At 37.2% G+C, this 27,487-nt stretch overlaps 2 protein-coding genes across 2 annotated transcripts; one reads left to right on the forward strand and one right to left on the reverse strand.

The window, feature by feature from the left end:
• Nucleotides 1-3,948: 3,948 nt before the first annotated feature.
• Nucleotides 3,949-5,149, reverse strand: LOC145781255 (uncharacterized). The gene is made up of 2 exons (XM_082593032.1): nt 5,057-5,149; nt 3,949-4,464 (listed from the first exon to the last, which is right to left on the reverse strand). The coding sequence occupies exons 1-2, from the start codon at nt 5,147-5,149 to the stop codon at nt 3,949-3,951; spliced, it is 609 nt and encodes a 202-aa protein (XP_082449158.1).
• Nucleotides 5,150-15,488: 10,339 nt separating this feature from the next.
• Nucleotides 15,489-24,329, forward strand: LOC145780937 (uncharacterized). The gene is made up of 7 exons (XM_082592613.1): nt 15,489-16,151; nt 17,545-17,591; nt 17,972-17,996; nt 18,708-18,791; nt 22,299-22,383; nt 23,131-23,274; nt 23,784-24,329. Exons 1-6 carry the CDS (start codon nt 15,577-15,579, stop codon nt 23,263-23,265), a joined length of 951 nt encoding a protein of 316 aa, XP_082448739.1. The 5' UTR covers nt 15,489-15,576; the 3' UTR covers nt 23,266-23,274; nt 23,784-24,329.
• The last annotated feature ends 3,158 nt before the right edge of the window (nt 24,330-27,487 follow it).

Consider the following 27,487-nt stretch of genomic DNA (forward strand, 5'->3'; position numbering starts at 1 on the left):
TACAGGGTTGGAACATTAACAAAACTGTTTAGTTGCTATTATTCAAAGCTTCAACAAAAAGTTTCTTTTAAAGAAGTGACCTCACCAAATTCTTCTGAGTATAATTGCGCTCAGCAGACCATATCGCGCATTGTGACGTCATTTTTGCGACATAGTTGACCTTATTAAATCGATGTTGACGTATCAATTACAAGGCTTAGTTGGTATTGCTGACACGAAAACAAAGTTGTTGAGTTAGGGAGTTTCAACTCGCTGTCTAGGTAAATAATGACGCAATTTTGTGATGAACAACTTTTTGACCGCAATGATGGACTACATTGTCAATTCTACGTCACAATCCTAGTGACGTAGCTAGCAAGAAAATATTAATGGAGGGGACAAAAGCAACTGTTGGGGGGACAAGCATTTAGATATTTGAAATTAAGAGTTGCTTAAAAATATTGTAAAAAATAATGCAGCTATACATTCATTAAACGTCATTAACCATGAAATAAATCTCATTAAAACGTTGTAATACTAAAAACTCATGTTTTGGGGACCACGATAAATTTTGGGAGAGTGTGGTAGCTCCCCCAAGCCCAGATTGATTCAGCGCTGGACTTTGCGAACGAAGCGTTACGTCCTGGTAGCTCTATAGGCCTCCTATAATTCGAGTCTCGCTGTGCGCACTTGATGTGATGATAATGCAACTCAGTCAATTGCATCACATAGCCATAACATTGCTTCTTGTGAATGTGGTGTTGAGGAACAAACCACATCATCAACGAGTGTACCATCTTCAACCCACTTAATGAAGTGGAAGGATGATGAAACCAAAGACTGGCTGCTCTTCAGTAGCCTTTTAAGGTAGTCCGGGAACATCGTAAATCTGCGGTGGTAAATGCTTAAAATTTCACAAAAGGATAAATTGACAAAATAATAAAGATAAAGGCTACTATTTAAAATACAAACCAACATGAAAACTCTCAAATAATTAAAACAAGCAAATTGAAGTATTCTGTCCATCGCAATAATTTTATTCAAAGACAACTACTAGAAGACAAAATGAACACCAAGAATTTGGACTAATAGCCTACTATTAGACTGGTCAGGACTTGATTACAAAACTGCAGTAGAAAAATCTCACAACAGAGAAACTTGGCGCTTCATTGCCTCCAACCCTCGACGAGAGGAAGGAACTTAACGATGATGATGACAAGAATAGTGAGTTAACGGTAGTTGGCAGTGAGTTGCAGCGATGCAGGCAAAAACCAATCTAAGTTACTAGAATTGTCGATAAGACGATAACAATATTTTTTTGGTCGAAACGAAACTAAATTCTTCCAATTAAAACTTCGTCTAAAACAAAGGAACTTTCAGTCGAAACGAAATATTTTTGATCCAAACAGCCCTTTGGCAGAGTTCCAAATTTATCACATTTTTAGCTGCAATAATTAGTTCTATTTACATTAATACAATGTTAGCAAACGTTGAATCAAAATGAAAAATAACTAATTTGCTGGTTGGGTTGTTGGTACAGTGCGATGTGAAACGAAGTTCAACTTTATTGAACTAATGTTGCCATACTTGTCATATTGATGCATAGAGTCTATGTATTGATGGCAGTTGATTTTGACAACTTATCGTTCAATTGCATGAAACTAACGTAAATAAACGTAGGAGCTCTTTATTGGAATTCCCCGACAAAGTTTACTTGAATTCAAGAGGTTGAAAACTCCCTGTTGCTTTTTCCAGTTAATGATTACCCAAGGATTGTTGAAAACAACTCAGGTTTGTTTTTAGGAGCTCTTAAACGCGATGTCATAATTACGTGGCTTATGTGATGTCGTCATAATGCAATGGTTTTTAACGAATAAGCTGATTCAAACCTTTTTTCTTTTTCAAGAAAAATTTAAAACCGAACTTTTGTGAGATAACCTTTGAAATTTTAAACGACGCACCAGGGCATCGCGATGCATACTTTGAGAAACATTGTAAGATAATGCACAAACTTAGCACAATCAACCATGGCCACCTAAAGATGCGGCCTGATTTGTCACATTTTGCAGAAATTTTCAGGTTTTTCTAACTTTGGGCGAACGTTTAAATAAATTTTTCTAAAAATTAGATTTTTACGCTTTCTTTACTCTTTTCCCCAGATGACACAATAGGTTTTAACATCCTCATATGTTGAAAAACAAAGAAAATTTGATTTTGTAAATTTTAGTCAGACTGTTAATTTTCAATAACAGTCTGACTTTGCGTTTTTCAACTCACTTTTTCTCATTTGCTACTGCTTCCCCAAGGCAACAAAAAAGTTTTTTTCATTAGGAAACCGCAAAAAGTAAAAACCTCTCAAAAAATGTCATCAAAATGTGACAAATCACTACCGTCGGCACAGTGCTACAGCTTCGTACACCGGGCCACTGAACGAATGAACCTCGCATTGATAAATTTTATTTTAAAATATTTCAGTTAATAAGTTACGGTAACTAAAGTAGGTAGCCTAAACTTGTTATTATTTTATTTACAATCTACACATCATCATCATTTTCAGCCTGTGAGAGCCCACTGCAGAGCGTAAGCCTTCCCCTTTTCATGCCAATTTACATGATTATGTGCTAGTTGGTACCAATTGGTTGTATTGCATTGTTTGTCAATGTCGTCCCTCCATCTTACTTTTGGTTTTTCTTTCTTTCTTTTGGTTTCTCGTGGTGTCCATGTTGTTAATTTTTTAGTCCATCTATTGTCCTGATATCTTGCTATATGACCTGCCCAGGACCATGTTAGATTCTTGATTGTGCTCAATATATCTCGTAATTTCGTTTGATTTCTGATCCATTCGGCAGTCTTTTTATCTCGCCATGTTAAACCCATCATGATTCGTTCATGTGTTCTCTGCATAGTTCTTAGTTTAAGTGTTAATTTCTTTGTAAGGTTCCAAGTTTCTGCACCATATGTAGCGGTTGGAAGGATGCATTGATCGTAGACTTGTTTCTTGCGAGAAAGAGGCAGTTTTAACTTAAATATCGAACTTGCTCTTCCAAAGGCTTGCCATCCAAGTGATATTTTTCTTTTGATTTCATCTTCTTTATTAGAGTTGGTTGTAATTTTTTGGCCAAGATATATATAGTGATCAACTTTTTCGATAGTCGCTCCGTCCAAAAGAATATTGCTGTCGGTATCTGCCAGTTTGTTAACCATAACTTTCGTTTTGTTAAGGTTCATATGAAGGCCAATCGTTTTGCTTTCTGTATTGAGTTCACTTAGCATTGTTTGTAGTTGTTTAGGTTGCTCAGATATAAGGATGATGTCATCAGCAAAACGTAAATGGTTTATGTATTCACCATCAATTTTGATTCCTTTTTCTTCCCAGTTAAGTTGCTTCAAAATTTCTTCTAAGGTTGCTGTAAAAAGTTTTGGAGATATTGTGTCACCTTGACGTAGCCTACCCCTTTTTGAATCTGAAATGGTTCAGAGTCTTTGTGTAGCCGAATTATAGATGTATTTTCCGCGTAAATGTTTTTGAGAAGTTGAGTGTATGATTGGTCAATTCCCTATTTTTCCAGTGCTGAAATGACAGCTGATGTTTCAACAGAGTCAAACGCGTTTTTATAATCTATTAGTCCAAGGCAGAGTGGGATGTTATATTCGTTTGTTTTTTCAATTAATTGGTTGATAGTATGCAGGTGGTCCATGGTTGAAAACCCTTTCCTAAAACCTGCTTATTCTCTCGATTGGTGGTAGTCCAAATCTTTAGCAATTCTGTTGGTATAGCATTCTTCCAGTTGGTAGGAGTTTGTCTTGTTTTAATGCATTCCGTAAACAGATGGGCAAGAGGTGATGAAATTGTTTCTTCTGCATCTTTAATTAGGTCAGGCGTGATATTATCTTCACCAGGCGCTTTATTTCGTTTCATCTGACTAATTGCATGTTTTATTTCAGAGATATTTACTTCTCGAGTGGGTGCTAAATTTGAGATTTGTCACTGGAGTTGTCGACCGGCCCTTGACCCTGATTGCTAGCATAGAGATTTTGATAGAATTCTCTTGTTCTTTCTATTATCTGGTTTCTGCATTTTGTGATAGAGCCATCTTGTTCTTTTATTCCAGTCATATGAATTTTTCCCAAGCAGAGCTCCTTTTTGGCAACTTTAAAACCTCGACCTTTTCGGATTGTTTCTTCAACAACATCAGAGTTGTATTTTCTTATGTCTCTTCTTTGTTTTTTACTGATGAGTTTGTCAAGTTCTGCTTTTTCGATTTTGTTCCTTGCTGATATTGGTTGCTTGAGATCTCTACGCTTCTTCATAAGGTTTAAAGTTTCTGTTGACAGTTTTGAACCATTGTTAGGCTTTACTTCTTCATACTTTTCAGCTGTTTTTGTAAGATTGATAATGATACTGTTATTTAAATCTTCAACTGTATTTCCTGTGTAATTGATTGGTTGGTCTTCCAAGGCTTGAAACTGATTTTTCAAATCCAACTGGAATGACAATTTGTGAAAAGGATCTATTCGTAGTGGTTTGTTTTTTGACCGAAATAACTTTCTTCTTTCTTTCTGAATGTCTAATTTGACAATGCTCCTCAGTATTCTATGATCGCTTCCAGTATTTAGGCTACTTTGTTAAGAGTTTGAACGTTTTGGAAGATTTCAGGTTTGTTGGTAATTATGTAGTCTATTTCATTATGTGTTTCATGATTTGGGCTTCTCCATGTCACTTTTGGTGCGGTTTCTTTTGGAACATGGTGTTTGTGATGCTGAAGTTGTTGCTCAAACAGAAATTGATTAAGTTTTCTCCACGTTCATTTCTTGTTCCGTATGGAAATTTCCCAAAGCAACTTTCTTTTCCTGTACCAATTTTTGCGTTAAAATCTCCCATGATTACATTAAATTGAGTTTTTTGACAGTCTAGAGTTCTGTGCAAATCATCATAAAAAGCCTCAATCTCCTCCTGAGAGCTGAGGGTTGTTGGGGCATATACTTGGATAATCCTGAGATCATATCGTTTCGAAATTTTTATAGTTACACTGGCTACCCTGTCCGACTTGCCATGAAATTCTTTTACATTATTTACCAGATTTTTGTGGATAAGAAATCCTACGCCACTCTGCTTAACGTTTTCTCTTCTCTTCCTGTGGTAGAGCAGATGGCCATCCTTGATATTCATTAGTTTTTCTCCTTTTCTTCTGATTTCACAAAAACCAATCACATGCCACTTATTGATAGTTTTTATTTCTTCCATTAGGCTGGTAAGATGAACCTCTTCTGACAAAGTTCTAACATTGTAAGTTGCGATGAAAAGTTTTTTGTTGTTTGATGTAGCCTACCGGTACATTGATTTGTTTGTGCACAGTAGTCATCTTTACACACAGCACCCCTGTTCACTGCAGGTACTGAGGATGGACCTCTTTCCGTTGATCCACCGGGAACGGGTATTCCTGTTTGTACGCAGTAAGGCTTATAAGGCCCGCTAATTTTCAAACCTTAATATTTTTCTAAATACTGCATAATAGGCCCGGTTTGAATTAGCACCAAAAGTGATGGAAAAGGTGTATTTTCACTATAACAACACCACAAAACAAATTCTAATCGACAACACAGGCACATAACTAATAATTAAATACACAAGCAACAACTATTCCCTCCCCCGCCCCATGCTCCATTTTTTAAAAAGCGACATGGTGTTTTTAGATATGGTAGGGATGATAAAGTATTTTGATTCTGAAATTATGATATTTCCATTGCAATAACAAATTGAATTAATAGTGTAACAAGAATTGTTTAGATCACTCAAGTCTTTAACCCTCACTTTCTTAACCAGGGGTGCACAGCGTTACCCCAGGGGCCCATGGGCCTCATTACCAAAATTAGCCTAGTCTGATCATCATTATCAGTCTAGCTTTAATTAGAAAAAAAGTTCAAATTTATTGGTTGTACTGCATCAGCATGCACATATCTTTCACATAAAATGCAAAAAAACGGAAGTCAAAGCGGTTTGTTAACTGCAGAACAGTCTAAAATATGTGAAAATTAATAAAACCACTCAATTTCAGTCCCCTCAAACTTCAACTTTTTGTAACTCAAAAAGTTCTCAACTTTAGTCTGTGAAACTTTACCAGTTAGTGTCAATTCACCATAGCAGCAATCAGAGCTTCCAATTTTGTTTAAAAGATTTGTAACAACGGAGATCCAGGGGGTGGGCCTTATTACTGGCCGGGCCTTAGTAGCTGCAGGTGCCTTCGTCATCTTTGCACACAGCATCCCTGCGTACTGCAGGTACTGAGGATGGACCTCTTTCCGTTGATCCACCGGGAACGGGAGGTGATGTCTTTATTGGCATATTTTCATTGGGGAGTGTACACATTGGGGAATCTACACATAGGCTAGGCTAAAATATTTTCATGCAGCAGTTTGGTTTGTTCTTTTGCTCTTATAAAACTAATGTATTGATACAGAATCAAACAGTATTTGCATTTTTTGCAGTTATTAGGCTACTTTCTGTCGAAATAGAAAGAGTTAGCCTACATCACAAGTTTGCAACACACACACCTTCATTTTGAATTTGACTACAGCGCAGGTGGAACCACCCAATACCTTACTTTTTGGTTAGGCTAAACTACAATTTTATTAAATTATTAGCCTAGTAGGCTAACTGTTGTTTCATTTTTTAGTATACTTTTTAACATTATGAAACTCTTATTAACTATACAAACAATTTGTAGTAATGTAGCAACTGCATGGGTGGTGAGAACGTTTGCTCGACGTTCGCTAATGACATCGGTTTGACACCGCTTCAGAGTTTGCAGCTGTGTCTTGGCAAAGACATTTAATGGCATGCTAGAAAAGGTAGCAGCTGACTCGAAGACTAAGCTATATATCTCTTTGCAACTTCCTGTTGTGTTGCATTTGTGATCGCAGTGTAGGCTACGTAGCCTACTCTACTATATGTTGTCCCAATGCTAGGCTATTCGGCCATAGGCGTAGCCAGGGGGGGGGCGAACGGGGCCATGGCCCCCCCCAAATTTTCAAAGTTTGGATTCCGAAGTTGAACCTTTTGTTGAAAATATAATATAATTTGTATAAATTTATACTGTTTTCCAAGACATTTGGCTATTAACACCCCCCAGGACTTGTTTTAGACACACAGAAAGACACCAATAAATTTTGCAAATCGTACATCGCGCAAAGTTTACGCGATTTACGCTTCTTTTAACTAATCTGTGGAAGCAATTTCAGAATCGCTTACTCTGTAGAGTTTTTGTGTAGCTGAGTTTTTTGTGTTCTCTAATTTTAGCCGCAGTTTTTGCCCGTTTGTGTGTAGATAAGAGCTATCTTTAATAAGTTAATAGCTGTTTATCTTCTAATAAGTTTCATACAAATATTACCCTGAAAGTGTTTCCAGAAAGCGTTATAATCCATTATTTAAGTGTAATTTTGCAAAAATTTTCCGGGGGAGCATACCCCCGGACCCCCTAGAATACGCGTGCCTTCGGCACGCTCTAACCCCCACCAGCTTTATTGCTTCCCTTGCTTAACCAACCAGGATGCGCCACTGCACATCAGGTGGCGATGTCTTAAATCAAACATTTCGTCGTTCTCTTCAATTCATCAAATATTTGGCCCCCCCCAAAAAAATTTTTCTGGCTACGCCACTGTATTCGGCTAGACTACTATTGGACCTCAATGTCAACGTTACTGAGTAGCCTAGGCCTATATAAATCTGGTTAACTAACAAACTATCAAAATCCTTCTGTGGTCGGAATGAAAAACCATATATAAAATTTAACTTCGATTTTTTAATCACCAAACTTCTACGGAATTACATTTGATGAGTTTGGCCAAATGCGAAATTTATGTGTAGGCTACATCTTGGTCAACATGTTAACCCCTTGGGCCAGTGGTTCTCAAACGGTGTGCCCGGGCGCACTGGTGCGCCCCAGAGGTTATCTAGGTGTGCCCAACAGAATTCCTAAAAAAGTATTCTAATAAGAAAAATAAAAAGAATAGTTACCATATTAGATTAATTTTCTTATCTGCTCCTTCCGTTTAACATCATTATTACGATAATTTCAGGCACGGTCGCAGACATTCGGTAAAACTTGTACGGTCGGTCGCAGGTCGGTAAAACGGTTTTTATATAAAGTGTGCCAGAATTATTTGTAGTATTGTAAGTGCGCTTAGACTGTAAAAAGTTTGAGAACCACTGCCTTGGGCTGTTGAGCCCCAAAGCGGCTAAAACAAAGTAGGCCTATATGGTAACAATAACTGTTTGTCGGCAGTCGTATGTAGTACGACATGACGGCAATAGACACCGGTGTTTTGTGGTAACAATAATATGCACAGAAAAAAAACAAAGGCCCCATAATTGCATTCATGCCCAACTGAAAAAGTTAGGCTACGGTCCTGATTGAATGGCAGTTCAGCTCAATAAAACCATGGAAAATACTTCCTGTAGCCTACAGCTGTGGTAGCCTACCTCAAATGTAATTTTATAGCCATTATATATTGTTATTCTAAGCTAACTCAGCTAGCTTGGTGAATGGCTTTCTTAAAGTTGTGTGCGTTTCAAGGCTTATTAACCTACTCCAGTTGATTCATATTCAGTAGAAGTAAAACAATAATTCTTATTTAATATTATATAAACACAGTAATTCGGCTCCTGTTTTTGCCAAGATTCCAGAATCCTGCCAAAAACCCAGAGACTCCGGCTCCTAAATACTCTAACCAGAGTCACTATATACATAGTCTGGAAAGTCAATGGCAAATCTGCCTGAGCTTGTTGTTTACAGCGCCACCTAGGAGAGCTATGGTTAAATCACAGAATCTGCTTGGAAGGTATGCAAATACAGGCATATTGTCTACTATCAACGGTGAAACTGTGCATTATATTGTGGTTGCAGACTTGTTTTAAACTATTGTAGAATGTTTAGGATGTTAGTTGCAGTTATTATGTAGAAAAATTCGTTTGGTCTACTTTTCTGAGGCTTAGTTTAGCATGACTACAAGTAGTTAAAAGATGATGTGAGTTTTCAAATTACTAAGGAATTGATTAGTTTATAGTTTGAAGTAGTGGTCTTTAAAGTTCATAAGTTTCAATGTACCAAGTATATACATCAGCTTACTAATTGAAGGGGTTAATTACTAAATATTTGTGGAAGCTTTAAGCTGAAGTAGGCTTGAAATTAGTACCGTAATTGGCAGATGCTACTTAGCCAGCATCATTTCCAAAAACATTGATTGATCGATTAATTCAGTTGACATTTATTTTAAAAAGGTCTATAAAGTTGTTTTATTTAGTGATACAACAAAACGGTGATAGGTTTCAATCTGTGATACTCAAAATAGCCGCTCCCAAAAATAATTTATAAACAAAGAGCATTAGCAAGACAAATTTGAGTACCGGTAAGTATGTAGGTTCAGTAATTCAAAGCAACAATGTCACAAATATTAGAAGTCCTGAGATTTAACTTAAAACTAGTTAGGCTGAAGGAAGATACAGCAGAATCAGATACCTACCGTTACTTGTTCCATATTTGGGGAACCTGGTTTGCGACATAGCATCTTAAATTAATTGGTTATGTACAGACTGGAAATTTGCTTGAGGTTTCAGTGGCATGGCTGAAGTTTTTCTTGTTTAAGTGGCTACCGTTACTAATTGCTTGTGATCTGCTTGACATATGTTACAAAATACCTATAGGCTATCATAACGTGTCAAAATCAACAACTTGGCATTCGTCGGCAGCCGTGGCCGAGTGGTTAGCGCGTTGGGCTCGCAGTCGAGAGCCTGCGTGTTCGACTCCAGCCACTCGCACTTGCTGTTGTTTCTCTGGGCAAGAAACTTTACGATAATTGCCTCTACCTAGTGATCGATTTCGAGTAATGGGTAGTATCAAATTTAAGTCATAAGTTAAGTAGACAACCGGAAACAGACATTGCTGTCGGCTGCAGCGTGGGTCAGGTGTATGTCGGAAGGCGTACACCGATGCATAGCGCTCAAGTCCGCTTTCCCACAATGCAGGATAAAGATAAACAAACAAACAAAACAAACAGGTTGCATCCCAATTTCTTAACTAATTCACATATTTAAAATGAACTGCCAAGTTGTTGATTTTGACAATTAGAATATTTCGGATATGTTACATTTTAGCATGTTACTTGTGGGCCTGTCATTCCTGATTTTGAAAACAATTTATATGCTTAATACAAATAGAGAATGTTCATAAATACAGTATATAATATATATTTCTTACAATGCAGCAATAAGTGTACAAAAAGGTTTACAATTATACAATTCTTAAAAGTCATTAAAATGTTGTCACAATGCTTGGAAGCTCTTCAAGACATGAGTGAAGAACATCTTATATTTTTCGATGAGGTATGTTGAGCTTGACTTGTTTACATGCAAAATACTATTCAATCAAATATAGTTATTACTATCCGGATTAAAACTGGACTACTACTATCTAAACCTAAAGCTTACTGGTTAACAATTCTCCGCAACAGCATTATCTGTTAACCGGGTTATTATATTGTGATTATTCTTGTATTTTTTTTGTCTTTTTGCATGTATGTATGGTAATTAATATGGACTTATTCGTGTGATGCAAACAAATTGTAATAATAATATTATCAATATGAAATTTGGAAATCTAACCAATGAAATACTTAACTGCTTCAGGGCCTTCAGGTTAAAAAAGTTAGCTTTCAAAAGCATAATATGCAATATACACGATTATGCTGGTGCTACTTTAGAAGTGCATTAATTCAATAATTCCGAGCTATATTTACATTTTGAGGTACCAGTAATGAACGTTCTTCTTTGGATGCCATTTTTTTGCATACTATACATAGCAATTGAACGTGACTTATTTTACATTACTGGTATGCTAAAGAACAATGGCATCACATGGTCACCTTTGTTCGGAGAGATTAATGGCACTTGATGAAGATGGTGCATTACTGAATTTATTTGTATTTTACAGTTGAATGAAGATTTGGATGGTGGAAATTCGCCTATGAAGGGGGAATTTTCTTCGAAAAGTGGGGTATTACACTGACATATTGCTCAATGAAATCAACAACCTTAATCTGCCTAATGCATATCATGAGTATTGTAAAGAAAGCTTATTGTCGGACTTGGACTGTGGAAGGTATACAGCAATCCATTAACTGGAACCTCTACGATGGCGCTTTTGAAGAACTTTTGTAGATCCTTGCTATGTTGACATGTATTGTTTTCGCTGTGATGGTCAGAAATAAAAAAAAAAACTGAACTTATAAAAAAAAGTGCTGTATGCGTATTACTTACCACTACAAGACTTCTTACATGGTAGAAACAAAACAGCTAAACAATCGCATAAGCCGAACAGTGCACTTCGTAGGCCTAGCACTCCGAAAAGTATAAACAATTCTAAAAGCAAACATTGAAGGGGGATTCCTGTTGTATTTTGTTATCCGTTTTTGATTTGTACAGTAAACATCGTAGCATGCTTTTCAAGCTGATTTCACAGCACATTATACTTTAATAAAGAATAAAATAGGCTTTCTATTGATACCGTAACTTAAATACTGTAAAAAGTACACAGAAAGAAGGGTGCCAATGCGGCAATGATGTAGTTGCAGTGAAAGTACAGTAAACCACTTTTATAATCCCCATGTATTCAAATGAACTAAAAAGTATAAGAAACCATGCGGATTAAAATTCTCGTTTATATACCCATAGGGAACGTTCAAATATTACGTAACGCTTTTTTTTCCAAATTTTTGACCCCCCCCTCCCCCATGTAACGCCAAAGTAACGCTTTTTTCAATCCCCCCCTCCCCCATGTAACGCTTTTTCACTACGAATTTAGCACAAAAAACTATCATTCCGTACTTGAAAGCGTTACGTAACGTTTTGCTTGAACCCCCTACCCCCCAATGTGACGCTAACGTAACGCTTTGCATAACCCCCCCTCCCCCTCGAAGGCGTTACGTAATATTTGAACGTTCCCATACTGTATGTTATATGTGAGGTTTACTGTACCGGAATATACAGTATTATATGCATTGTAGATACGGAGTTCCTTCAATGTAGGTACAGATTCTCAAAGTGCCAATTTCAATCACTGTTTTATGCAGTCTTGAGTAAAGCGCAGTATGCCGGAGTGGTTAGTCTAATGTTCACTCTCAACATTAGTTCCCTTCACTGCAGAGTGCTTTACAATATCTAAACTTTTGGCGGTACTGCTAAACATTCGAACTGTAGACGCGGTATCACATGCAACTCTTTGATGCTGTCGACCGAAGTAGTGTTCAAGAGGATCCTGCTTTATTCTTGCAAGTATGGTACATAATCTGCGCCAGCAGCAGACGTTTCTCGAATTATTGCTGGTAAGGACGATACGAGAAGAGCATCTGAAGCTTTACTTAGTAGCATATTCTCTCTATTGACAAATCTGAAAATCAATGACCTATCATAAATAACATTTAGCAATGTATGTTACAATTAGCACACGTGTTCATCACTAATCAACTATACACAGGGATGCTAGATTAGTGAATCTTCTCAATATACGAGTAAAGTAGCAGTGAGCACCATATGCTTATTGCTTAAATTTAAAAAAAACATAATATGTGTGACACATTATGTGATTCACTAGGCATAAGCTCTTAATTTTTACTAATGTCAACCATCATGACATACAGCATAAAATTATACTACAGTAGAACTTGGTTAATCCGGATTCGATTTGACCGGCGATTCCATCCGGATTAGGCGAAGATCCGGATAATCCGAAGCCGTTTCTCAAGAAAAAGATTACAAATCATTTGTACTTCCAGTTTCATCCGGATTAGGCGAAGATCCGGATTAACCGAGTTCTACTGTATTTTATTGTGTTGATCTTACCTGATGAAACTGTTTTTCCCACTGTGCTGTTGAAACAGAAAACCTTTTCTTTTCATCACTTGGAACTTTGTACAAGTAACAAAATCCCATATTTGTAGTGTTGTTACATTGTGGTAAACAGCAGTTTATTCCACCCCATTTACGCTTAACTTGGGACATTATCAAACTAAATAAGCATAACTAAGATAATTCACAACCCTACATAGAGTACAGCATTTGATTATGAACTGTAATGCTAATAACAACAAAAGATAATTGCTAACAAAGGTAGTGGTTAACCGGTTAATGCATTAGTGTCTGCTAGTAGTCTCAAAGTAGACTAATTGATCTTCAAAGAACGGCATGCTTAAGATAATAGGAAATTACAACACAAAGGAAATAAACATAACCTTTGTCAGCATAACTGCCTTAACTGGTCCATTCAATCAAATTTCCAGTCTGTACGTAATCAATTAAGATGCTATATATGTCGCTAACCAGGTTCTTCAAATATAGAACAAGTTACGGTATCTGATTCTGCTGTATCTTCCCTCAGCCTAACTAGTTTTAAGTTAAATCTCAGGACTTGTAACCTTTGTGACATTGTTGCTTCAAATTACTGAACCTGCATACTTACCGGTACAGTAGCCTACTCAAAATTGTCTTGCTAATGCTCTTTGTTTACAAATTATTTTTGGGAGTGGCTATTTTGAGTGCCACAGATTGAAACCTATCAACTTTTTGTTGCATCTTCATACACTTTTTTTAAATAACTGTCAACTAAATTAGTTGATCAATCAATGTTTTTGGAAATGATGCTGGCTAAGTAGCATCTGCCAATTACGGTACTAATTTCAAGCCTACTTGAGCTTAAAGCTTCCACAAATATTTACTACTTAAACCCTTCCATTAGTAAGCTGATGTATATACTTGGTACATTGAAACTTATGAACTTTAAAGACCACTACTTCAAACTATAAACTAATCAATTCCTTAGTAATTTGAAAACTCTCATCATCTTTTAACTACTTGTAGTCATGCTAAACTAAGCCTCAGAAAAGTAGACCAAACGAATTTTTCTAGATAATAACTGTAACTAACATCCTAAACATTCTACAATAGTTAAAAACAAGTCTGCAACCACAATATCATCCACAGTTTCACTGTTGATAGTAGACAATATGCCTGTATTTGCATACCTTCCAAGCAGATTCTGTGATTTAACCATAGCTCTCCTAGGTGGCGCTGTAAACAACAAGCTCAAAACATGACTTTCCAGACTATGTATATAGTGGCTCTGCTCTAACCACGGCTCCTTTACACCTCTGGTCTGATTTTATGAATTTTGCAAAGCTGGCAACGCTGATGTAGACGATAATAGAATTTTCGATTTCCAGACTCCAGTTGGTTGTCGATTTCTTCGTTTTTGAGGTTCGGGCTTCGCCCCTTCGGCTATCTCTTTCCCATCAAATGAAATCATCGCAGATTTGCTAGGATGCCAGCAATGCATTGTTGTGGGCCAAAGTTTAGAATTAGCAGACCATTTGTTTATTCCAAAATAACAATATACAGTATTTTAAGCAGCTTACCAGCCTATCCCACATTTCACAGATTGTTAGCCTATCTTGAAATTGAAGAAAAAAAAGGAGGGATTCAGTTTGTTTTTATTTCTGACCATCACAACGAAAAATAATATGTATCAAACATAGCAGAGGTCTGGAAAAGGTAAAAGTCTACAAAGATCTATTTGATTCCACAAAGCAAGAGAAGGATATATAAACTGTCAAGTCATGTAGTTTTCACTGTGTGTAAAGAGCTACATGCGCTTGAGAGATTGTTATTTTAGTTTGACAAAGTTACGCCTAGAAAGTTAGTCTCTTGCTAACAAATCCCTGACTGAAAAAAACATAACTTGAGACCCCTACTATGATTTATTTCATAAACAAAAGAATAGGGTTGTTGCATTGACATTGTCTACTCTGCTTAGCATACAAATTTGAAAAAATAGAAAAGGATTGCTTAACAGTAGCAGAAGATTACTCAGGTTTTCATAATATGAATGTAGGCTAGTGGGGTGGTTTAAAAATCCAAGGGGGTACATACCGTTATAGCCTACCTACAGTTAATTATACTAACTTTTTCTGTGAAAATTGTTTAACAATATTATGTTCAGTTCAGTTGTTCGATTTCAAGTAATGGGTAGTACCCAATTTAAGTCATAAGTAGAGTAGACAACCGGAAACAGACATTGCAGTCGGCTGCAGCATGGGTCAGGTGTACGTCGGAAGGCGTACACCGATGCATACTGGTAGCGCTCAAGTCCGCTTTCGCGCAATGCAGGATAAAGAAAATAAAACAAAACAAAAATTTTTGTTTTGTTGGCAAAAAAGAAAGACACAAAATCACAATAAACACAAATAATTCGCACACCAAGGTTGTGTTGTTGTTGTTTTTTTTGAATATGGACAGGTTGTTTTGTTTTGGATATGGACAGCTTTGTCTGACTCAAATATATAAATAATAAAAATAATATAAGCAATTGAAGCCAATAACAGCATGGCATTGGCATAGTTAAGTAATGATGAGAGAAACTTTGGTCGCATTTTTTAATGAATCTGTTTTAAATTTTTTTAGATAAGCTCTCTATGCCTGGCAGTAGATGCTCCTTGTCTTGATATATTTCAGCCTATTTGGCTGAATTGCATTTGAGTCATGGGCATAGTGTAATGCCTAATTATCAATATTTTGTTCATGATAATTCATTTGCTCCAACAGTGGATGTACGAGTTCCATGTGTCTCTCCAGCAATATCTAGTTTGGATCTTCCGGAACAAAATCAGGATGCAGTACCTGACCCAACTTATCAAAATCAACAAGTTGAAAATCTATCACCAGCATTATCAAAGATAGAAATTCCTGTTCACAATGATCTTGCCAAACCTTCAGGTGAAGATGTGCAGGAAAACCTTGGAAACAATTTTGATTCTTTAGCACAAAATGAGTTGCTGACAAATAAAAACCATGCGTCTACCAGTCAACATTCTTCACTGTCAGAAAAGAAAAAGCTGAAGCCAAGTCCACCTGAAATGGACTTTGCAGTTAAAGATGCTGGCACCAACACAAGTCACCACTCTTTTCATAACAGGGAGAAGTCCGGATTGCATCTATCGCGTACAGATTTTGGTATGCTCCATTTTTCATACAATAAACCATTTCCTGAACAAGAACCATTTATAAATCATCCTTCATTTCATGACTGCACTTTCTGCCAAGATTTCGAGCCTCCGTCTCTTCCGAACGGGTAATTTATGTTTTCGAAATAACTAACTAAAAGTTTGTATCTGCTTGTCTTCTAGATTCCTAGCATTATTCCATGGAAGCAACATATCAGTGTGGTTGTATGCCATTAAAGTACGTAGCGTTTCTTACATAGGGCAGACATTGACAACCGCACAAAGTCATTTCTCATGCAACAATTTATTAACCTTATATTTAGCTCATACAACACATATTCAGGCTTCAGAGGCTTGTGTACTTATTCCAGGGTTGAGAAAAACCCGGTTTTTTTTTTGGTTTTATTGGTTGTTTTAAAAAAGATGCAAAAAAAGGTAGATTCATGCTTATTTCACCTCAAAACTACTTTTTACGAATGAAGTGCCTTTCACTCACAGTACATGCTTGCATAACTCAATAAAATAATGCACTAGGGCTGTTGTTGCTTGAATGTTGCATCATCCATTAATTTGAAGATCAAGTTGGATGTTGCATCATCCACTGATTTCTATACCAAGTTGATGCTACCTTGGTAGAAATCACATTATTGCATCATTTGCTTTAGATTTGAAGGCAAGGAGCATTTATGCCATCATGTTTAAATATTTTTTATCATTTATATATATATTATATATAGTATATAATGGATGAGCAATTGAGCGATTGCGTGGCCATTTAGGCAAATGCTCTGAAACAGCCATGCGTTAGAATCCAGAACTATAAGGCCTTCTTGCATAAATGAGTTTTAGTGTAAGTAGGCTATACACAAAGTGGCATTACTTGATTTTTGTGTACTATACAATATCCACTGCGTTTTCAGTTTATTCTTGGAAATTTACTTCACAATCACATCCAACTTGATCTTGAAATTAATGGATGATGCAACATTCAAGCAACAACAGCCCTAGTGCATTATTTTATTGAGTTATGCAAGCATGTACTGTGAGTGAAAGGCACTTCACTCGTAAAAAGTAGTTTTGAGGTGAAATAAGCATGAATCTACCTTTTTTTGCATCTTTTTTAAAAAAAACTAAAAAAATCCGGGTTTTTTTAAAAAAACCCGGGCGGGTTGGGCTTTTTTAAAAAAACTCGGGTTTTTCTCAACCCTGATCCTAACATTGTGTAATATGTGTAGACCTAGGCCTACTTCAATTTTAAATAGGCTATGAGTTATATACTCAATCGATTTGTATATAAAATATATAATATAGATATAATAATGCTATAAAACATATAAATTACTAAAGATGAAGACAGTACATATGATATATATAGTTTTCGAAACAATTGCTGAACCTGAGTTTAGTATCTACATTTTGGGCTCTTAATTTTTTGATTGCTTTGTATAGTTTTCTGAGTTTACATCTACACATTCACATCCATGTGTTTTATGTGAAACTAACGCGATTACCACTTTCCAGATGTGATTGTGCTGCAGAGCAGCTGATAAGCCACATGGCCTTGAAAGGTAAGCATCTGGTTATTGACATAACTTCCACAATGTATATACATTGTACATCTTCAAGTCTGCATTGCTGTCGTGGCTAAAATCAAAGGCATAATTATTTCGTAATGATGCTACAGCAAAGAAACAGCTTGAAACAGTCTGAATCAAGTGTCCCAATGTATACTATACATTGAGAGTTTGAGCTCTATCGTCAATGACAGATGCATTATTGCATGTATGTACAGTCGTACACTCTAAAATATATGAACCAATAAGCTTTTATAAGGATTTTTTTTGCTTGTGGATGGACTTTTTGCATTTAAACATCACATGTCCAACAACATGGGATGAAAGAATTCAACATTAGATAATGTTTAATAATTGGATTTCTTTGGTTCCAGGGAGACTAAGAGATGGCAATAGCAGGTGAGTTCTTTCAAGTTGGGTGATCCCCAACTGCTTCTGGCGCAGGAGTAAGTGTATTTCAACCAAGAAGCTGATTAAGGATTTAAATGTAAACCTTCTCTATTGAAAAGTGAGGTACATGTCTAGTTCTGTAGCCACAAAGTTTGAAATGTAGCGACTAACACTCTTCGAAATATTTTGTTCTATTTTTTTTTTAACTGAGCTTTTGATAAGCTGCTAAGTGCTAATGGTTGGTAGCGTTGAAATCTTGTGACATCAAAGTAGGATTCCTGTCAAATTGAAATATTGATGGAATTATCCTAAAATTAAAATATTGCAAGTATCGGCGGAAATCATTACATGACACTGCAAGCAGAGATCAAGATGGAAAAGGAGAAAGATTAGAGGAAATCTTTCTTTCTATATAACATAATTTCAATACACAGTTAGAAATCCTATACTCCATGTACTAAAATTATCTTTCCACAGTGCGCCTATGCGGCCTATCTTAACTGTTGAATCAAATAGTTATTGTGTCGTTTGGTGAAATCTTATATAAGAGTATGTCTATTTGAAGTATGGTCCTAAAGAAACGTAAAATAGCTACAAGCGTCCCAAGCACACATGACTCTGTCACTTGTAACGTCACAGTGGTTTGTGATTCCTCCACGCAGTTCCTGGGCTTGCTACATGAATCGCTGCTCATTCTTGAGACTCAACTTTTTTTTGCAGACCTCGTCGGATGCAAGCCTCACGCCCTCATCCCCCCACAACTCCTCTTGTTGCACTACCCTCCACAGTCCCATCAAGCGAAAAGTAAGTTGGGTATCACCGACTGTTACTAACTGGCGCAACAGTAGGCTACTGGGATTTTATCACTCCATAAAGATTGAGAAGGAACAAGCATCCCTTTGACCACAACGTCCACCGAAGTGACAAACATTGGGGTTAAATGGTATCTTCAAGAAGGCGTCTTTGCTGAACGAACTGAGTGACGTTTTTGACAATTTTTGTTTGCAATACCAAGCTTTAATTACTTTAATCCAAGGGTCTCAAACACGCGGCCCGTGAGAACTTTTGGTGTGGCCGTGATGCATTTTTAAACTTCGAAATAATTAACAATTACAGTAGCCTACCTACCTACATATTATTTTCATAGATTTAGAAAGGTAGAATTCACTTTAAAACTGCTGAAAAATCTGAAAATACCAATCAAACTTCACACAATCTTTTAGCACTACTGTTTAGTTTTTTCATTGCGTACGAGAAACTAGTATTGTTACATCACAATCGCATTGTCAAATTAACTTATTAAGTCTTTATCGCAATAGCAACCTTGGGATTTACTGAAGTCAGTTCTTCAAGGGTTCATTTTTTTCATCTCGCTTTTGAAAGTTGGTTGCAAGATTTTTACTCTGCAAGTCTCCAGGACCGTTGTTTCATTTACGTTCGTGCTGTGTTTTTCCTTCTTTTTGTTCCTTCCACTTTTTCTTGCGATCTAACGTTCTTGGTGTGTTTTTACTACCTTTTCTATCACGTTTCAATGGTTTTCTTTATTGACTTCTGATTCTGAAGGCCTATTTACAAATTTTTTAGGGTTAATTTAGGGAACAGGTCTGTTAGGCGCAGACAGTTAGGCGCTGGTCAAATAGGCGCGCACACTGTGGCGTCAGGATATTTAGGTATGGAGCACTGCGGCCGCCCGGTCATTTAGGTGCTGCTTTCTAGTAAAGTCTGCAGATTGTATCAGCTTGGCAGGTAGGGCAATCCTTTTCGCACAAAATGTTATATTGAACAGAAAAACATGTTGTTTTGTTAATGCGTGCATTTATTTGTTGTTAGTGTTGGTTTCAGTGAGTGAAGCTACTTTATCCACTAATGCTTTTCACACAAAATGTTATATTGAACAGAAAAATAGATTTTTTTTTAATGCACGTGTTCGGCATTTACTTGTTGTTAGTCCAGGTTTGCCTCGGCGAAAGCTTTATCAATAAATTATTCAAGTTTCTGCACATGACTGAGTTCACTTTTAGTTATATAAGTCAAATAATAACTACCACTAAACATCAGTAAAAAATATACTGTAGCCTATATTCAAGCGGGTGGTAGGCTTGAGTAAAGAGTAACTTAGTTTTCCGTCAAAACCTCGACTAGGTTTTGCCAGAAGCTGAGCTGATACAATCTGCAGACTTTACTACAAACACCACCTAAATGAACGGGCGCCACAGTGCTCCGCACCTAAATATCATGACGCCACAGTGTGCGCGCCTATTTGACCGGCGCCTAACCCTTAATTTACAAGTGTTCATTTGGCCCTGTTTTAATCAATATTTGATTGAGGCTGTTACACCCGGTTGTTCATGAGAGCATAGGTGGTTTGTTCATCCGCTTATGAGACCACAAATGGTTTGTTCATCCGCTTATGAGAGCACGAATGGTTTGTTCATCCGCTTATGAGACCACACATGGTTTGTTCATCCGCTTATGATAGCACACATGGTTTGTTCATCCGCTTATGATAGCACACATGGTTTGTTCATCCGCTTATGAGAGCACAAATGGTTTGTTTATCCGCTTATGAGAGCACAAATGGTTTGTTCATCCGCTTATGAGAGCACAAATGGTTTGTTTATCCGCTTATGGTAGCACAAATGGTTTGTTCATCCGCTTATGAGAGCACACATGGTTTGTTCATCCGCTTATAAGAGCACAAATGGTTTGTTCATCCGCTTATGAGAGCACAAATGGTTTGTTTATCCGCTTATGAGAGCACAAATGGTTTGTTCATCCGCTTATTGGAGCACAAATGGTTTGTTCTAATCCGCTTATGAGAGCACAAATGGTTTGTTCATCCGCTTATGAGACCACACATGGTTTGTTTATCCGCTTATGAGACAACAAATGGTTTGTTTATTCGCTTATGAGACCACAAATGGTTTGTTTATCCGCTTATGAGAGCACAACTGATTTGTTCATCCGCTTATGAGACAACAAATGGTTTGTTTATCCGCTTATGAGACCACAAATGGTTTGTTTATCCGCTTATGAGAGCACAAATAGTTTGTTTATCCGCTTATGAGAGCACAAATGGTTTGTTTATCCGCTTATGAGACAACAAATGGTTTGTTTATCCGCTTATGAGACAACAAATGGTTTGTTTATCCGCTTATGAGACAACAAATCAGGGTTGTTGGTATTTTACCCGACCCAAAAAAACCCGGGTGGGTTTTTTTAATAAAACCCACTTAAAAAAACCCAAAAAAACCCATAAAAAAACCCAGAGCATATATTTGTCCAGTTTTTATTAGAAAATTAAAAAAAGGAACAAAAACACTACAAGGCACTTAAAACAAACTTTAAATTAGGATGTGATTGTGAAGTAAATTTCCAAGAATAAACTGAAAACGCAGTGGATATTGTACAGTACACAAAAATCAAGTAATGTCACTTTGTGTATACTACATTAAAACTCATTTATGCAAGAAGGCCTTATAGTTAAACTGGTGAAAGTACTACTCTACTGTAGTCTGTATATATGATGTGCAATTGTGCATGCAATTTAGGAGGTTATTTACCAATTACAGATTCTGGATTCTAATGCATGGCTGTTTCAGAGCATTTGCTTAAATGACCATTGGCCACGCAATCGCTCAATTGCTCATCCATTACTATATATAATATATATATAAATGATAAAAAATATTTAAACATGATAGCATAAATGCTCCTTGCCTTCAAATCTAAAGCAAATGATGCAATAATGTGATTTCTACCACGGTAGCATCAACTTGGTATAGAAATCAGTGGATGGTGCAACATCCAACTTGATCTTGAATTTAATGGATGATGCAACATTCAAGCAACAACAGCCCTAGTGCATTATTTTATTGAGTTATGCAAGCATGTACTGTGAGTGAAAGGCACTTCATTCGTAAAAAGTAGTTTTGAGGTGAAATAAGCATGAATCTACCTTTTTTTGCATCTTTTTTTAAAAAAACCAATAAAACCCAAAAAACCTGGCGGGTTGGGCTTTTTTAAAAAAACCCGGGTTTTTCTCAACCCTGCAACAAATGGTTTGTTTATCCGCTGATGAGAGCACAAATAGTTTGTTTATCCGCTTATGAGAGCACAAATGGTTTGTTCATCGCTTATGAGACCACAAATGGTTTGTTTATCCGCTTATGAGAGCACAAATGGTTTGTTCATCCGCTTATGAGACCACAAATGGTTTGTTTATCCGCTTATGAGAGCACAAATGGTTTGTTTATCCGCTTATGAGAGCACAAAGCTTGTAGACATAACTAACATGTACTTTATTTCAAGGGAACCGGAGTTGGAGATTCCGATAGTTGAAGAGCTTCCTGAACCTGTCCCCCCTCCTGAGCCCCACCATATGGATGCTGACGAGGTGAGTTGGGACTTGTTTAGTTGGCCCCCTTTTAATGTGGATCAGGGATGAAGTTTGTAGTCATCAGTGCTTAAAAAATTATTCAAGTTCACTTTTCGTATGGTGGCTGGCGGGCTCACGAGTATGAAAATATATTGTGATGTCACTATCTTTTAGCTGAAGAAGCCTCTCAGAAGTTTTACTCGCGCCCAGCGTTTTTCCACAGTTTGATCGGACAAAAACAGGCGGTTTTGCCGGCCTCCTGTGACAAGCTCGATTTCTGATCGTTTTCCAGGATCTGAAAATTTCCCTAATTCTAATTTGTTGCCCCCAAAGACCTTGATTATCTCCACATGGTACAAGGCATTTTAAAAGATAAATGAAATTGCAGATGATTTGTTACAAAACATAGCTTTATGCCACATGTTTAAGAGCATCATTTTTAAAGATTGCTGGTTGCGAAAGATTTAATCCTGGCACTTTGGCAAAGTTGTCAGCATCAAACCTCTGACGTAGGCCTGGTTACCGAGTCACTGAAGTTTCCGCCTATTGCGGTGGTGCACTGTTGTGAAGTGTTGATTGCAGTCGCTGTTTGCGTTTTCGATGAATTTAACGTGGATGGAGACTACAAGTCATATTGAATTCGTATTGGAGATTATGTTTACTTTTGAAACTACGTTGAATGCAGGCTAACGAAAGTAAAGAACAAAGTTTGATTTATTTTTGAACGTGTTCATCTTCCGGATGTTGAGCTCCTCTTTATTGCAGATGAACTCGTACGTCCATGTTATCCTCCCTTGTGTCGTGGTCGGTTCATCTCTCCTCTTCTTCTGTGGACAGGATTTTATTCAGGTGGTTGAAAGAGACATTGAACTTCTCCTCCACCTCTTCCCAGGAGTTTAGGATTTCCAAGTGAGGATGCAGGGAGTGTTTGGTTTGGTTTTGAATCTTCCGACTAACAAAGCCTTGATAGGTTATTCCTGGTAGTTTCGCATACTTGTAGTGGCTCTTGACGCAGGGCCGGTTACCGAGATTGGCAGAGTGAAGTTTACGACTGTTGAAGTCTTGTTGCCGGGGAATTATTCCACTGATTAGGTGCAGACAGCAGTCCTAGAATGCGTTGCTCAAGCGCTAACGAGAATCGAACACGCTGCTTGATCCTGAATCGAGAGCTGAGGGGAGCATGATGTTATTATTGCAATGGACGACTAACTATCCATTCTATTTTATACATCTGACCACCAGGCAAACTACGAAAAAGACACGGTTAAAGCAGGTAGGAGTTTATTTGGGGGAAATGTATTCATGTAACTTTAGTCCTGATCACTTTACTTCAACACGTGGCGAGATCTAGTGGATCATGTCACCGCACTTGGCATTGTATTACCGTGCATCTCACAAACAATTTGTATTACTTTCAGATCGAGATAAACTTTTCTGCCTTTGCTTTTTTCGTGTCCAACTACGACTCCATGTCTGACCGAGGATGGAGGATGGTTATTCATCCAGCAAGGTCCCTGATGTACCCCGGGAGTCTTTTTTTAATGTCTTTACAAAGTTTTTACTTTTTACCCTTTCGAAAGGATGTGCCCCCGTTGTGAACCGTGGTTTTTAGAAAGCATCCACATGGAAAACATTTGGTACCAACGCACGATGCTGTCTGCACGCAGCAAGGCGTATTGTGAGGCAACACTAAGCTATTGACACAAGTACGAAATGCAAGATGATGGACAAGTTTGTTGCCTGCCATAGAAGCCACTGTTCAATGTTGTGTCGAAACAAGTTTTGTTTGAATGAAATTGCTCACAGATATTATCGTTGTGGTTTATTTCATGTATTGTGTAGGCTATGCGGAGCATGTAAAATTACATCCGCGTACTGCTTATCCGCTACACTGGAAGAGTAACATTTTTTTTTCTAATTTACAAATATTGTGGTTTTTATAGCCAATACACGAGTGATGAAGTTTTCACAGTAATTTAATTGTTTTGTTAACATCTATCTTGTAGCGAAGCGTAAAAATAATCGAATTAAGAATTGACCCTTCTAATGCGGCTGAAACAGTGGAGCTTCACGTTCCGTAATGTAACATTCCTAATGGGTCATTTGGCTGATAAACCTTTCTACAATACTGCTACGCCATATCTCACCATTACGCTACAATCAGTTGAGGCGTAACACCTTCAGTGCTGTGCAATGATTTCACAAAAACAAAGCAAGTTGTGATTGCATTGCTTGCTCCCATCCCAATATCACGCATACGTGTGTTAGGAGCAGGTTATGCTTTGACCATCAGGAATTATTACACTTGTAATGAATGAAGAGTCGACGTTCTATTCCAACAATAGCCTACTGAACTGATTTGGATCAAACTTTAAAACCAATCGTCGATTCTCTGGGCCTGACCTTCAGTCATGTAGCTCTACTAGTCTCCAACATCGCCTTTTCTTATGAAATATTTCGTTTCGAATCTTGGGTTTGGACACTGGAATGTACAAAAACCGAATAAAATATTGATCAATAAGCGATCTGTACTCGCCAGATGACACGCCAAATGTTTAAGCTACAATAAAGTCTTTTAGAGTAGGCCTATACTGTAGGTTAGGCCAAAGGTATAGGTAAGAAAAACTGTCTACACAAACAAATCCCCATTGCTTTTTGCAGTTTCCATTCAATAAGAGCTTGGCAAAAACTTGTATATTCTAATTAACACAGTGTTGCGGGTATTTTCGAAGCCTGCTTATAGCAATCGTCGTGCTCTAAACATGTATAGTAAGCATTTATTTCTATTTACCCAATTGCTTTCTTTACGCAAACGAGGAAAGCCAAAAAAGGAGATGGAGAGACGAAATTGACAAAGAATGCAGAAAAATAAACTGGTAGCCTACACAAACACACAAAAACGATTAGATTGGAAAGGGGAAGGCCTTCGATCAGCAGTGGGTAACCACAAACCAAGAGCCGATCGATGATTGGTTTTAAACCCACATCAAGCTACAAGAGTGAAGCAGTGGTTGATCTAGTGGGAAACAATTGGAGCGATCTCAATGAAGTAACTTTACTTATATTTGCAAGGTCGAATGAATGTAGACCTGCACATTAATGTGTTTTGCTGGTATCGCCTCCCCTCAGGCTATTTGCTGGATTCGTCCCTGGAAAGAAGTGGAAACTGGTTCCATAGTCGCGACTGTTTTATTGTTTTTGTTTGTTTTATGATGTTTCGAGCCAAACGAACAATGTCCACAGATTTTCACAGCGTTCTATTTTTCGAACACACAGTGCCGTAAGGTGGCGTGCGAGACGTAAATAGTGAAAGGAGTCAACACAAACAATCTATATTAGAATTAATTACTTCAGTTGACTTGTTTTTATTGGGCAATAAAGAGTATAAAGTTTTTTATATGACTTAACTAACACCGAACTTTGATTACTAAACATTACCGAAGCAACGATAGGCCACAATTGTGTTCTAGAAGTGAAGCTTTCTTCTATTTCAAGCATCGATTGCCTCTTTTATGAAAAATTTCCAAGATTCTCTGGCTTTTGCTGTGTGTGTTAGATATAGTTTGGTGTTATTTTGTTGGTTCAAGTCCCTGTTGGTTCCGCCCCTCCCGCCCCCCCTAGCTACGCCACTGGTTATTTGTTGGTTCAAGTAGGTTAATCTTTGTCTGCCTTGGGTAGCATACGTTTCTCTTCAATGTTGCCTGTGAGAGAAAAATATTCTAATTTTCCTTTTCGAAGCGTGTCCCAGAAATTGAAGTTTTTTTTTTTCTTCGATACTTTTCAGTAGATTCTCTATTTGCTTGACTTGATTTAAAACACTTTGTTTGGTTTTTCTGGCTGTCCAGGAAATTCTCTGTATTTTTCTGAATGCCTACATTTTAAACCTGTTTGTTCTTTTAGTCATTCTTTTGTTGATTGTCCGGGTTTCTGAATTATACAATTTGGGTAGAGAGGTAACTTTTTTAAACTATAAACAGACATAACCCAGCAACAACACTACATTTAAATTAACATTATAAAAACATTAAGCTAACGTTTTCGGCTAGTCATAGCCTAAAGCCCTTTTCAAGCCTATAGGAAAATATTTTTAAAAGAAATACTAAAGAATAATACACTATCACAGCAAAAATATGGACAAATCTAAACTTACTTAACTAGCTCACACAAAATGATAACTGAAAAATTACGCAGCACAACGGGTCAAGTATTTGAGAGGTAGGCTAATATTTTTATTTGTTCAGAAAAGGACTCAAGCAGATTACAGCACGAGATGTGGCACAAACAAAGTAAAAATACGAGAAGCACAAGACGTGACAATTCAATCAAAAACTGTTAAAAGATAGGAGACTCCGCCAGCAAATAATTGCCGTTGAGCCCTGGGTTGAAAGATTTGATGATCAGTGCCTCATGAATCTTGGTGTCGAACTCGGACAAACACTTGAACAATTTCGAAAGACTCCAATGAGGGTTTATTGTTTGAACACGATTGGCAGTTTCTAACATGATCTTTAATTGCGCTGTTTTTATCAAAATTATCCAAAATTAAAGCATTTGAATTTGTTTACCATATGTTTACTTATCAGTTTACTGCTGGCCTTGGGTGACAAGAAGGTCACAAGTTAGAGAATTAGAACCAACATGACAAATGCAAACTGTGGCAGGTTGTTCCATACAAAACTATATTTCTGCTTTGGGAAAGAATTTGGAGTCTTTAGTAGAATCTATGTTTGTTTGCGTTGATTTAATGTTAAAAGTGAATTTTATGGAAATAAAGCGAATGACGAAGAGCACACATTTTGGCGCGAAACCGACGTCTGTAGCTGCTGACTACGTGACGTAGATTCTCTACAAGGAAGCAAAACTCAATCACGTGAAAATTCAGGACAATGTCAGTAAAACGTTACCAGACATCCAGATAACGATAATTTTGTTATATGAATTGAAATTACAAATTTATTTTCAACACTGGGCCCAAGTGATAGCTGCACAACTCGTTTCATTCAACAGACTTGGAATGCTTGTGTTCCGGAGATGCAGGAAGGATAGGTCGACATCATATTATGGCCACTGCATCGTTGATAGGGCGCAATAGTGGAAGCATAGACTGTAGTCGCTACAAACC

The sequence above is a fragment of the Aplidium turbinatum genome, chromosome 12 (genome assembly GCF_918807975.1).
Source record: "Aplidium turbinatum chromosome 12, kaAplTurb1.1, whole genome shotgun sequence".
Taxonomy (NCBI): Eukaryota; Metazoa; Chordata; class Ascidiacea; order Aplousobranchia; family Polyclinidae; genus Aplidium; species Aplidium turbinatum.